We start from the raw sequence: 12546 nt of genomic DNA, 5'->3' as shown, positions 1-12546 counted from the left end.
TCATAAGAGAATATTGAACAACAATCCAATGCTTCCTTTGCTCAAGGACATTTGGGGGGAGAGGAAGGTAAAGTTAAATTCGATTTAATTATTTACATGTGTTCATACACACCTGAAAAGGGGATAGGGTTTTGATCATACAGTCACAACTTGACTTTTTTGGGCCTAATTTGGACTCACTTGCTATTAATGCTACACTCTATTGATTGATTGTAGCCAAGGCAGACACAAATGCAGTGGGCTTTGATTTGCTAGTTGTTGTTATTCATTTGAATTAACAATGAGAACTTTAGGGTTAGCATAAGTCCTGGAGAGTTAGAAGGTATAAAAATAAAGGTTCCCAGTGTGTACTGTTAGGAATATGAGTCACCTAACAGCTATTTGGGTTAGAAATATATAAACCAAGATAAACATTTTAGTACTATATCTTTAAGGGAATGCAAGAGCATGCAATTGGGTGTGGTTTCTCAAACAGCCATAAGATGGAGCCAGAAACCTGGGTTGTTTAGTCTGAGTTTCAGAAGAGAGTGTGTCTGAGTGAGTATCTCTGTTTCCTTCTGTTGGAAAGTATTGCCGTTGCTCCATTTCTTCTAATTGACTGATATTACTAGATTTAATGTAAATCTGATACTGAACTGTTTTTGACACTGGAATTTGATATTTGGATTATCCCTGGATTGAAAAACTGACTGATTTACCTGTGAATGACTTTTGGACTGCCTATTTTGGACTTTGCTTAATGTTTCTGGAAGTAAAAACCTACATTTACTGTACAGTGTATCTGTGTACTGTGTGTGTATTATTCCAACACTACTCTCTATACGTCTCCCTGTATGCACTCATTCTCCTAACGGGGAATTACCTCAACATGTACCATAACTGGCTACTGAAATAACGTTTTTCTCACAGAAATACATTGATTCCTTTAAACCGCTTAAAACCATTAAAAATAGTTGTTGCCTGCAGAGACAAGGATCATGCTATCCTATAGTCCAGTGGTCCCCAACCTTTTTTGTACCAGGGACCAGTTTCAAGCAGAAACACTTTTTCAAGGACTGGCGGCGGGGGGGGGGGGGGGGGTTCTATTTTCCATTCCCAAAACTTTGTTTACCCTACAACTAGCATTAAAGACACCTGACTGCAGTCTCTCTAGTTCTAGGTCTTGCCCAGCTGTGTAGCTACAAAATTTCATGCAGATGTTTCTCTTATCTCTGTTTGGTGAAAACAGGAATTGAATGAGGAGCATTTAGTCAGTGTGTTTTCCCTAGGAAGCTCCTGTAGTCCTTGTTTAGGGATCATTCAGAGCTACGATGGACCTCTAACATCCAGCCCAGGAAGAAACTGCTTCAAAGAAGCTGGGGGGGGGTGGCTTTTCCTGTCGCCGCACCTCCTCCGAAGCGCCCGTTCACCCCCACCCCGCCCGCCCGCGCGCAGTTCAATCCAATGCTCCGTTCTGCCTGCCTGCCTGCGTTTCTGGTTGTTTCAGAGCAGCTTCGGCTGATAAAAAGAGGCGAATAGTTATTATTCTCAGCTGAAGCTGCTCCGAATCAACCAGAAATGAAGGCAGGCAGGCAGAATGGAGCACTGGATTGAACTGCGCGCAGGCGGGCGGGGTGGGGGTGAACGGGCGCTTCAGAGGAGCTGCGGCGACAGGAAAAGCCACCCCCCGGCTTCTTTGAAGCAGTTTCTTCCTGGGCTGGTGGAGGAGCGAGAGAGCGACTGAGAGAGGAACGAGGCGGGAGGAAACTGAAGCCACTGAGCCGGAGAGTAGGACAGGCTTTGGTTGCTTCCTCCCTCCCCTTCTTTCATTTGTGTCCTTGATCCCTGATCCCAGCAGCATTCACCGAAGGCGAAGAAAGCCGCCATTTTTTTTATTTTATTTTCTTTGCGGCCCGGTACAGAGTGTTCCACGGACCGGGACCGGTCCGCGGACCGGTGGTTGGGGACCCCTGCTATAGTCCATAAAAATATTCTCAGAGTACATAGACTTGCCTTCTCCAGAAATCATACATTTATTCATTTTGAACACAAAATGAATTTACAAAATCTATCTGGATCACATTTTTATTATTACTCATATTACCAATGAGAACCAGTTCTGTGTAGCAATTTAAGGTACCAGCTAGAAACTAGGAGGCAATGAATCCAAGTCTTGGCTTAGCAACAAAGACAACTAGAATCTTTGCGCCAGATGTTCCTTCTCAGCCCTTAATAAATAAGGCAATGGCAAGCCATTTCCAAAAAATGTTGTCAAAAAAACTGCAAGGACTTGTCCCAGCAGTCAGCAAGAACCATGAATGACTTAAAGATACAGAAAAAAAATCACCAATTGATATTACTATTAATTGTATCTATATGCCTAGTACTATTTAATATCAATATTTTAATAACTCAACTACTTTCAGAAACATGTATCTATTTTCAGACATGATGTTACAAATAATATCAAAGTACTTTTAAATAATTCAAATTATCTACTTATCTACAGTATAAAACATGTTTGACTAAATGTGAAAATAAACTGTTGTTTGCATCCAGAGTATATGAACAATTGGCGACTGAGAAGCTGTCTGTATGTTAGCTGTTAGACAAGTGTATATTTTGGACTTTTCTGTGCCCTCAGGGTCACCTAATGGTGCAAATGGGCATGGAACCTTCTTGGAGCTGCTGAAAGACCTGTGTTGTAAACAGGAGATAGGTGCTGTCGTATCCCTCCCCCTCTGTTGAGAGAGAACTGTTCAATCTTAATGTAGATGGCCTCTTTGAGCCTTCTTTCAAACCAGAGGGTCCTTCCTCTCTGTCCAGAATGTGGACTTTGTTGTTTTCAAAAGAGTGACCTTTGTCTTTCAAATGCAGATAGAGTGCTGAATCTTGTCCTGGTTGATTTATTCTTCTATGTTGTACCACTTGTTTCTCCAATGTACAGATCTGTACATGATCACAACACAATCCTTTCAACAGTTCCAAGAAGGTTCCACATCCATTTACATTATTATGGTGACCCTGAGAGCACAGATAAACCTCCAAATGGCCTTAATGATTCTCGCGAAGAATGCTAATGACTAGATGACTGCAACAAATATAAATCCTTCCATTCCCTAGTATTCACTCAGAACCAAAGAAGCTTCTTGGATAAGAACCAAACTTGATTGCATGAAATACGACTTCAGCAACAGAGTGGTCCATGTCTGGAATACTCTACCTGACTCTGTGGTTTCTTCCCCAAACCCCAAAAACTTTAACCTTAGACTGTCTACTATTGACCTCACCCCTTTCCTAAGAGGTCTGTAGGGGCGTGCATAAGCGCACCAACGTGCCTATCATCCCTGTCCTATTGATTCTCCTTATTTTTCTTATATGTATCTATTTCATGTATTCATAACCATGCTTATACTTATACTGTTATCTTATAATCGCTTGACAAAATAAATAAATAAATAAAAATAAATAAGAAGTGAAATGTCTTCAAAGAAACAATGAAGTCCAGTTGCCTTTTGAAAAAAACATCTTTGAGACATGCACTCATCTAGTTAGGTAATACCTGACTTAGCCGTTGTACTTGTGAGAAGAACCTTAAAGACCACAGATTAAACATGAGCTAGTAATACGTTGCAATTGCCAAAAGAGTCAATGCAGTCTTCACCGAGAATGGTCAAGATCACAGGGAGTGCTAGTACTATTTTTGTGTCCTGGCCAGGCTTCACTTGAAATACTTGGTGATATACACTAAATAACTAAATAATTGTGCCCAGTTCTGGTCACCACAAATATAAAAAGGACAATGAGAACTTGAACAGTCTGTTTCCTGAAGTCATCGGCACTCCATCACTGGCATCTTTCAAGACAGTGATTTTATGGCATGCTATGAGTATTCTTGCATAGACAGAAGACTCCAAGATCTCTCCCAATCCTATGATTCTATTCTTGCTTCATACTACCTGTACATTTCTATTATATATCTCCAATATGTATTCATTTCAATAAGGTATCATTTAAAAATATGAAAAAAAAATGTTGGGTGTACCTTTATTTGAAACAGCCATTTTTCTACTCAAGTATTTCCATATTATTTTCAATAACTCCTATCATGTTTCAATAAATACATCAGCACAATCTATTTACCCTATTTATACATAGGTCTTCTGTGTTACTTCTATAACATTCTATGTTTAAACATTAGTAAATATTTAACTGAAAATATGTAGCCTTATTTTAAGAAAAGATCCTCAAACTATGTAAACTATTCAACCACAGAAAAACCTTGTCTTTTTTTTAAAAAAAGACACATAGGAATGTTTCTAATGTCCTGTTTCTGTTGTTATAAATCAAAGGGAAAAAAACAGAAAAGGCTTTAACTACTTTTGTCTGGTCTGTTCTAAATAGTGAGATAAATTGGTTCATACTGGAATCCATAACTACACCCATAAGAAAGCACATATTGTACTTTCTGCCATTTTCGTTTTGTTTAATTTGGTATATTTGCTGTTATTTTATTTATTGTCTTATTCATTGTTTTTTATTTTACTATTCGGTAATTTTAATTTGTTATGAAATAATTACTATACAAATAAAATAATTCATTCCATTGGGAAGAATCTTAAAATCTGAGTCCAACTCTCATAATAAAGTGAGGCTGCAGAGTAATCCCCATTTAAAAATGGCTGGAAAAATCTTTTTTAGACAGAATTTGCCATGAAAATTGGTTTAGTGCTCACTGTCAGGTAATATATATAGTGGTATCTTTAACAACTTTGAAGCACAGCAAAAAGAAAATAACTTTGATGAGACGAATGAATGGCAATATGAACAGTTAAAATACTTATTAGTTACATTATTTGGATAGACGAGGCCAAAAAGTCAATTCCATGTGAAGACTAGGATTATTTTAACTGGGACTGGCTTTAATAACAGAATCTTGTAAGTCTGATTAGGCTGTACTTCCTCCTCCTCCACTTCTTTATATTCCAGTGAATCAAAAAGGTGTCTGCTTGAGCAACTTCCAAATACTGTATTACCTTGTTTCTCAGGACTTAAAAAATGGTGCAGTCTCTTTTGTCAATAGTTCTTGAGGGTTCCTTGGTGCTCTCTGAGCTTGCTTGTTTTCTTGCAGACTTTTCATTACCCAAACAAGATAACATCATCAATGTACACTTATTTGAACCCTAGGTACAAATATTATCCTTTATTGGCAACTGTTTTATATATTACTGTCAAGGTTATCTTTCTTCCTGTGTACAGGGGCCTTCATGGCTTCCAGAACCTGGGAAACACTTGTATATTGAAGAAAGCTTGATAGACACCAACGAGCAATTTACTATCATGAATATGAAAACCGCATTAATTTCAATTATACATACAGAATAAAGAATTGGAATAAACTACTCTGTAAAATCAATGTCTCCAGGTTTTTAAGAAACATGAAGTATATTTTATACTATTTAAAAATGGCAAAAACTGTTTATTGGAGTTTTCAGTGAATGATTATAAAAAGCTAATTTATTATCATTTTCATGTTGGAGATGTAGTCAATTTTAAGACATTCTTTTGTAGGCAACTAGTTACTTATTTATCCAATAGTATTACTATAGTTCTTGGAAGGAACTTGAAAGTTCAGAACCATCAACGTGTTGCTATTCCACAAATTTAGAATTTCAGTTTATGGGAGTGCCCATACAGATCGTGCTCAAGTTACCACAGTTCATTTAGTGACCTTCCAAAGTTACAACAGCACTGAAAGAAGTGACTTATGAGCATTTTTCACACTTATGATCTTTGCAGCATCCCCATTGTCATGATTTACATTCAGATTCTTGGCAACTGACTCACCTTTATTCTGGTTGCAGTGTCCCGGGGTCATGTGGTCACCTTTTGCAACCTTTCTGACAAGCATAGTCAATGGGGAAACCAGAGTCACTTAACAACTGTGTTACTACTGCAGTGATTCACTTAACAAATGTGGCAAGAAAAGTCACATTAAAATGGGGCAAAACTCACCTAACAAATTTCTCACTTAGCAACATAAATTTGGGGTTCAACTGTGGCCCTAAATCGTGGTCTATCTGTACTATTGTGAATAAGCTGATTACAGGCACAAAAGCCAGCTTGGAAAAATTTATCTCACAGAGTTGTTATGGGGAAACTAGAAGGAGGAAAGAGTATTCTCCACTTTGAGCTATTTGTAAAAAAAATAGTACAGGTGGGATAAAAACAATCTAATGAATAAACTCCTGGAAAGATGTCTGTACACCAGACTGTAATGGTGGTTAATTGAAAGTTGCCAGCTCTTGGAGTATCACATTCTGTCAGAAGTAAACTACTATACATACACATTTATCTTCAGATCCACAAGCAATGAACTGGCCACAGGGAGAAACACTAATTCCACATGGATGACTGCGGCTATTATGACCTTCAAAACGACGCTCACACCTGCAGAAATTTAACAAATTTAAGTACTAAGAATTTTAAAATAATGCTTCTAAATTCACTCATTCTTTGAATTACATATTCTATTTATCTCTGCCTTATAATCAACATCCAACAGGCAGCTGATTGATTGATTGATTGAATGAATGAATAGAATTGAATATGATACACCATAACATGCTCCGGTTGCTTAAAAATAAGAGAATTTAACTATTTTGTGTATTACACAATACTTAAACTCTCTTATTTAAATAGATTTTTAAAATTAAAATATTATTGAATTTTATAAAGGTATTACGTACATACGTAACAACAAATATATAAATTATAAAACTATTGGAAGACATATATAAGCAGAAAAAGTTGTATTCAAGTTAAATATCTCAAGGAAATAGTATCTTCTTCAGATTTAATTATGACTTGTAGTGTTAGATGCAGAATTGACTTTGTTACATTATTAGGACTATTCCTCTATTTCTATATGTTCAATTTGCTGTTCTCTGGGCATTACATCTGTTGTGATTAGGAAGAGAAATTCAATACATTTAATCAGCAAATATTTGCAAATATTTTGTTGTGTTGATTTACTTAGTCCTAGTATATTTTTTAACATTTAATTTTTAATTTTTAGAACATATATGTAAGAAGGGTAGTGATGCATGAGACAATATGTACATGCTTAGTGATATATGTACACGATTGTATTCAAGAAACATAAATTAGAATAAGGGTACTGTTCCTAATTTAGCTAAAAACAGATAATTGATATGAAGATCTATGATTTTCCTTTCCCAATTTTGATGAATGAGTTGTAAGGATTTGGTATCTTTCATTGAATACCGGCATCAGTTTATTTTCCAATATAATTTTTAATTTCTTATACAGGTTCAGAAATTATTCAACACTGTTCTACCTGATGTCTTTAAGACATCAATGTAAGAAACATTAATTAATAGCCATGATGCAATGAGATGTGTCTATGAATTGGGAGGTGGTGTGATAGATTTCAGTAATGCAGCGGTTTCCCAGGAAGGAGGGAACACAACACATTCCAAGGAAAGGGGGGTGAGACAAGAGACAACACAGTCTGGAGATGGATCATGGAGCGAGGAAGAGATTGAGCATAGCTATTCCCTAGAATCTCCTGGGGTATATTCATAGGTTAGGGGAATATAGGTTTAGTCTGGCAAGATTCTGTCTATACAGCATAAGCAAATAAACAACTGAACTTTGGCTGGATTGCTGTTCTTGGTTGAAACCTGACACAATAACATAATATGACTAAATAGCTTAGAAAACTGTCTTTAATAATAATAATTTAATACAGGAAACATTCTTGAGATCAGTTTGACTACAGTCTTTCTGGCAATTATATGGAAGCTATTTGCCACTATCTTTTTCCAAGTCCTTCCGGTCTACCTATAGTCCTGGAATTTTCCAGTGGCTACCCATCCAAGAGCTAATCACTTTCCATCCTGCTTAGTTTCTTGAGATTAGCCAAGAAAAACAATGCCCCATATCTATTGCAGCAAGAAATTGTTTATCTCAAAAGAAATTTATAAGAGGCTTACCACTGGGTATGTTCAGAGGTATTATTCACAGTGGTTATTATATGCTGCAGAATGTTTTCAACAAATCATATGGATAAAATAAAGGAAATAAATGTTCCTACTACTAAACATTTGGGCATTCCATAACTGAGTACAATATCTTCTTTCTTTTCTGTGTGAAATAGATGGAACTCTATAAACAAATCCTCACTCGCATATTTTCTCTTTGATTAATAGATGAGAATTTGTTACATTATAGTAACAGCTAATTTGTTAACTCTTGGAGGTCTCAGATTTATATATGAGGATGGTGGCTCCCGGTTTATGGAAATATAAACCCATTTCGTCTGTTCCAAAGGCATAAAATAAATCCCAAGGCTTGTAGATCTTATTTGTGAAGAAATAGTTTATCTAAGCTGCTTTTGAAATTTGGCTGAAAAACAAATAAAAACCTTTACACTTCAATCAACTTTTTACAGTGGAATCATAATATAATATACAAATATAAAATTCATGCTAATAGTTCTCATAATATACAATTACGAAATTCAGACTCATATATCTCTATGGATAAACATTCATGGATCAAGATGTTCATAGATCATGAAGGACATGTATCTTTTCCTCTATTCTGACTTAACACAGAAGCAATCAATAATTCAAATGCCACGTACTGCTGAAAGCAAAAATACTTACAAATGTTTTATAGAAATCAGCTTATTGGTGGTATTCTATGCAATTAAATCGTTGTCACATAACTTTTAGGTGCTACAGGAAAGGCTGGGATAACTGGGTTAATATTCTTCACATGCAGTCTATGATCAGGATATAGGCAGAAAATGCCTGAAATAATATCTGGAGGGGTCTAAAGCAAACCCAACTTGTCTATATTTCTATGCTCTTTACATTACAAATTGCTGCAATATAAGCTTAGAAATAGATGACAAACTTTATTTCACTAATAATTTCTGTAATGATTTGCGTGATTTTTCTTTACAAAAAGTATGCCTCTGAAAAATGTATTACCACTTGTTTATTGCATTTTTATTCCAACATTCCATTTAAGAATCGTCCTCCCCGTGGCTCATTAGAGAAAGATTACATTTGTAAAATGTAAACACAGAAGTAATTCCAGTAGCAGCAGAAGGCACCCCTAACTGTGGCAACACAGAGAGAATGACTTCTTTTGCAATTTTAAAAGTATGAATTGGCTCATAAGGCAGAATAGGATCCTTCAAATAAATTAGGTCTAAATTATATATAAAACTATAGATCATAACCAACATTTTGACATGGTTCCAGGAACAGACTGCCAGCAGTGGAAGGGTATTAAGAAGGGAATTGCATATTCCCTTTAATCAGTTCTAGACATCAGTCTGGCTGCAGCATTTTGGACTAGCTCTTTTCTGTTTCTCAGTGCTTTTCTCAGACTATGTTATGGTAGCTCAATAGCTTGTGTCATCATGGCCAAATCTGACATCTTCAGGAATGCATAGAAGTAGATACCATCCTTAACTGTGCCAACACATTTCTGGACACCACAAAAACCTAGGTATCCAGGTTCATCAGGGAATCCAAAAGAACCCATAGGCTCTGAGTTTTCACAGATAAAATTACACCATCCAGCGCAGCTTGAAGCATTTCTGTCTTATCCTGCCTAAGTTTCTCCCAGCATAACCTTCTGAATCCTCACTCCAAGAACTGGTGTCTCACTACTTTGCTCAGTCTATAAGCTTGTACTGTATAGGTATTCCTTATTTAGCAAGCACCACTGAGTCTGGCAACTCAGCCAATAAACAAAGTGGTGTCTAACTGAAATTGAGACTGTGTTTATGATTATAGACCCGTGAAAGTCATAAATGGTGAATATTGGTTATAAAGTTACCGTCATAACTGAAAAGTGATTGGCATTAGAGACTGTTGTCTTCTTCATATAATTCTCGTAATTTGTGAGAGATTTGTGCTTTTAGTGCAGATACGAAACTAAGCCCCTCGAAGATCCAAGGGACCATACATCTGACTACCATGGATGAAAAAAAAGAGAGAACTACTCCAGCCTGCGAACTTCTCATTTCTGGGGAAATCTGATCAGCCAAATAAATATGTAGTTAGAATTTTGGCATGATCCAACCATTGCTACGTTCTTATTTCTGTTTTTATATAAAAGCTTCCTAAATTTGTGCACAAGCAATTGCTCTTGCCTCTGATAGAATATGTTGAAACAATTCTACAGCTTCATTACTAGAACTTTTGACCCAAGGACTGTGGTATACTTCCATAAATGAGTAAGTGCTGGTGAATATTATTTGTTTTTATATATAAAGAATGCCTACATAATTTGGAACTCAGATTTTAACATTTCCATTAAAATTTCCATTACTATTACCTTAGTATTAGGAACCAAAATGGACAAGACCATCTATGGTATCAGCCCCACAAAGTCAACTGCAGCTGAGCAGTTAGTGCTAGTCATAGCACACTACCATCAGCGGTGGGATTCACTTTTTTTTATTACCAGTTCTGTGGGCGTGGCTTGGTGGGCGTGGCAGGGGAAGGATTCTGTAAAATCTCCAGTCAGAGGTGGTATTTGCCAGTTCTCCGAACTACTCAAAATTTCTGCTACCAGTTCTCGTCAGAACCTGCTGAATACCACCTCTGAATTAAACCAGTCAACAGCACTGACAGAGACAATACAAACTAGAGGAAATATAAATAGAAGGGAGAAAAGGGAGGGAAGAAATCAAATACTCTAGAAGTAACCAACAGTATAGCATATTAGACTATATAATTTAGGATTACAATATAAATTACGCAGACTGTATTTTAACTATTTTACCATACCCCATCAAATCTTATATTAATGTTTTAAAAAGAGAAAGCAAGTGAGTAACCTGTTAGAAAAATTAACTTTTTACTCTTCATGAATAGTAGTTAAACCAATTGATAGAAAAAACATAAGGATATAATGCAGTTAACCTTTTATCCCAAATATTTCATTTTATTATATTTAGACATTTGCTAGGAGTAATAAGCCATTATTGTTTCAAAAAATGTGCTAATTCCTATTTAAAAGGTAAAATTCTGTTGGGGATTTTTTTATAGAGTTGCCTCCAACTTCTTCCAGACTAATTTTTTTTCAAAACATTTGCCTTGGACATTTAATGATTTACAAAGATCTCCTATGTGTACTTTCCTGTACTGCTTCTGTAGTTTGTAACCCTATATTGAAATATTTTTTTTCAGTTCAGACAAGTGAACACTTTTAAAGAATAAAAAAGTGCATTCCAGTTTGTTAAGTTCATTGTAATTTTTTTAAAATTTGTCACTTGAATTGTGGGGGGGAGTAACATAATGGCATTTCATTCATAACAGCAAAAACTAGAGTCAAGAATCAATGTATAGGTAGGTTACATTATACCATAAATAACGTAAACTTGCACATTCAGTTATAATCAACAAAAATCCTGTGGTGTCTCAGGAAGAAATGTTTTGTAGATTACAATTTACCTCATCAGATACAATGCAAAACTGTATGCAACAAATCGTTAATCCTTAAGTAAAGTGGTCGTGGAATTCTGCCAATTGGGTTACATCAATTTTTCCCTGTGTTACATTTGTCTGACTTATATGATTACATACCCATGCTCCCCAATCTCTCCTCCTGATGAAATTTCTTCTTTTATATTTGTCTTTCCCCAAGCTTTTATGATAGTTTTCCCCCAGTCACTGGCATTTCATCACATGACTAAGTTACATTTTAATATAGCAATATTTAGATTTTATTAGTGAGAATGTGTTTAAACTAAGGAACCTATGCAATATTCTCCATGTTTTTTCCCAGTTTAATCTCATGCAAGGACAAACGTAGACTGTCTATTTTTTTATCATGTGCCACAAAATATTTATTGGTTGTTTGTGTGCTGTGTTCAGAAAGCTGTATCACCAAAGCACAACTGCATTTGAGGAAGACAAAATGCCACAGAGTAAACATTTTGACTTTTATATGACCCCACAATCATTTTTGCAATTTTGTATTCCCTAAATTATATGATATCTAACAGAAACCATAAGATAATTTATGCCTGGGGATAAATTAAACAAGCAAACACTTATTTATTCAGAAATATTTATATATTGCCTTATTTCTGAGCTGTTCTAAGCAGCTGTTTCAAAGATGGACTAACCAAACTTCACCAAATCATGCAGAAGTTCCCTAACTTTGCAAATATCAAGTATTTCAAAGAAGTCAGTATGAACTCTTGCAAGAAAAAAAACATTAAAAAGCACTTATCAAGAATTACCAAAGGAAACATGGCAAACAGCAAAATGACTGGCTGTTACCTCAATGTTCTCAAATCCCAAAGTTTGATGCCATCACCAATAGCTGCTGTTAAAAAGAGATTATAAGCTTCATGTGGCTGACAGCTAAAAGATGATCCCTGCAAGAAAAACAAACATTAGTTTAAAATTACAGTAGCATGTGTAGTTTAGAAAACATTTCCACTGTTGAAACTCCACATAAGAAATGTAATAATAAATAAAATAATAAAAACCAATATTGACAAAGGAT

General features: G+C 35.7%; 1 protein-coding gene across 3 annotated transcripts in view; it reads right to left on the bottom strand.

The window, feature by feature from the left end:
- WDR27 (WD repeat domain 27) overlaps positions 1-12546 on the bottom strand; it is a 72401-nt gene that overhangs the window by 24282 nt on the left and 35573 nt on the right. For 2 of the 3 annotated variants that reach the window (XM_087968256.1, XM_087968266.1), the window contains 2 exons: positions 12318-12415; positions 6327-6429 (listed from right to left, as the gene is read on the bottom strand). In XM_087968256.1, coding sequence (XP_087824382.1) covers positions 6327-6429; positions 12318-12415 — 201 coding nt within the window. The remainder of the gene's footprint in view (positions 1-6326; positions 6430-12317; positions 12416-12546) is intronic. The other variant, XR_015750112.1, reaches the window with a different exon arrangement.

This window comes from Notechis scutatus, chromosome 1, assembly GCF_049901735.1.
Source record: "Notechis scutatus isolate UNSWTSFEM ecotype Mainland chromosome 1, rNotScu1.2, whole genome shotgun sequence".
NCBI lineage: Eukaryota > Metazoa > Chordata > Lepidosauria > Squamata > Elapidae > Notechis > Notechis scutatus.
This window is presented reverse-complemented; position numbering and strand designations above follow the sequence as displayed.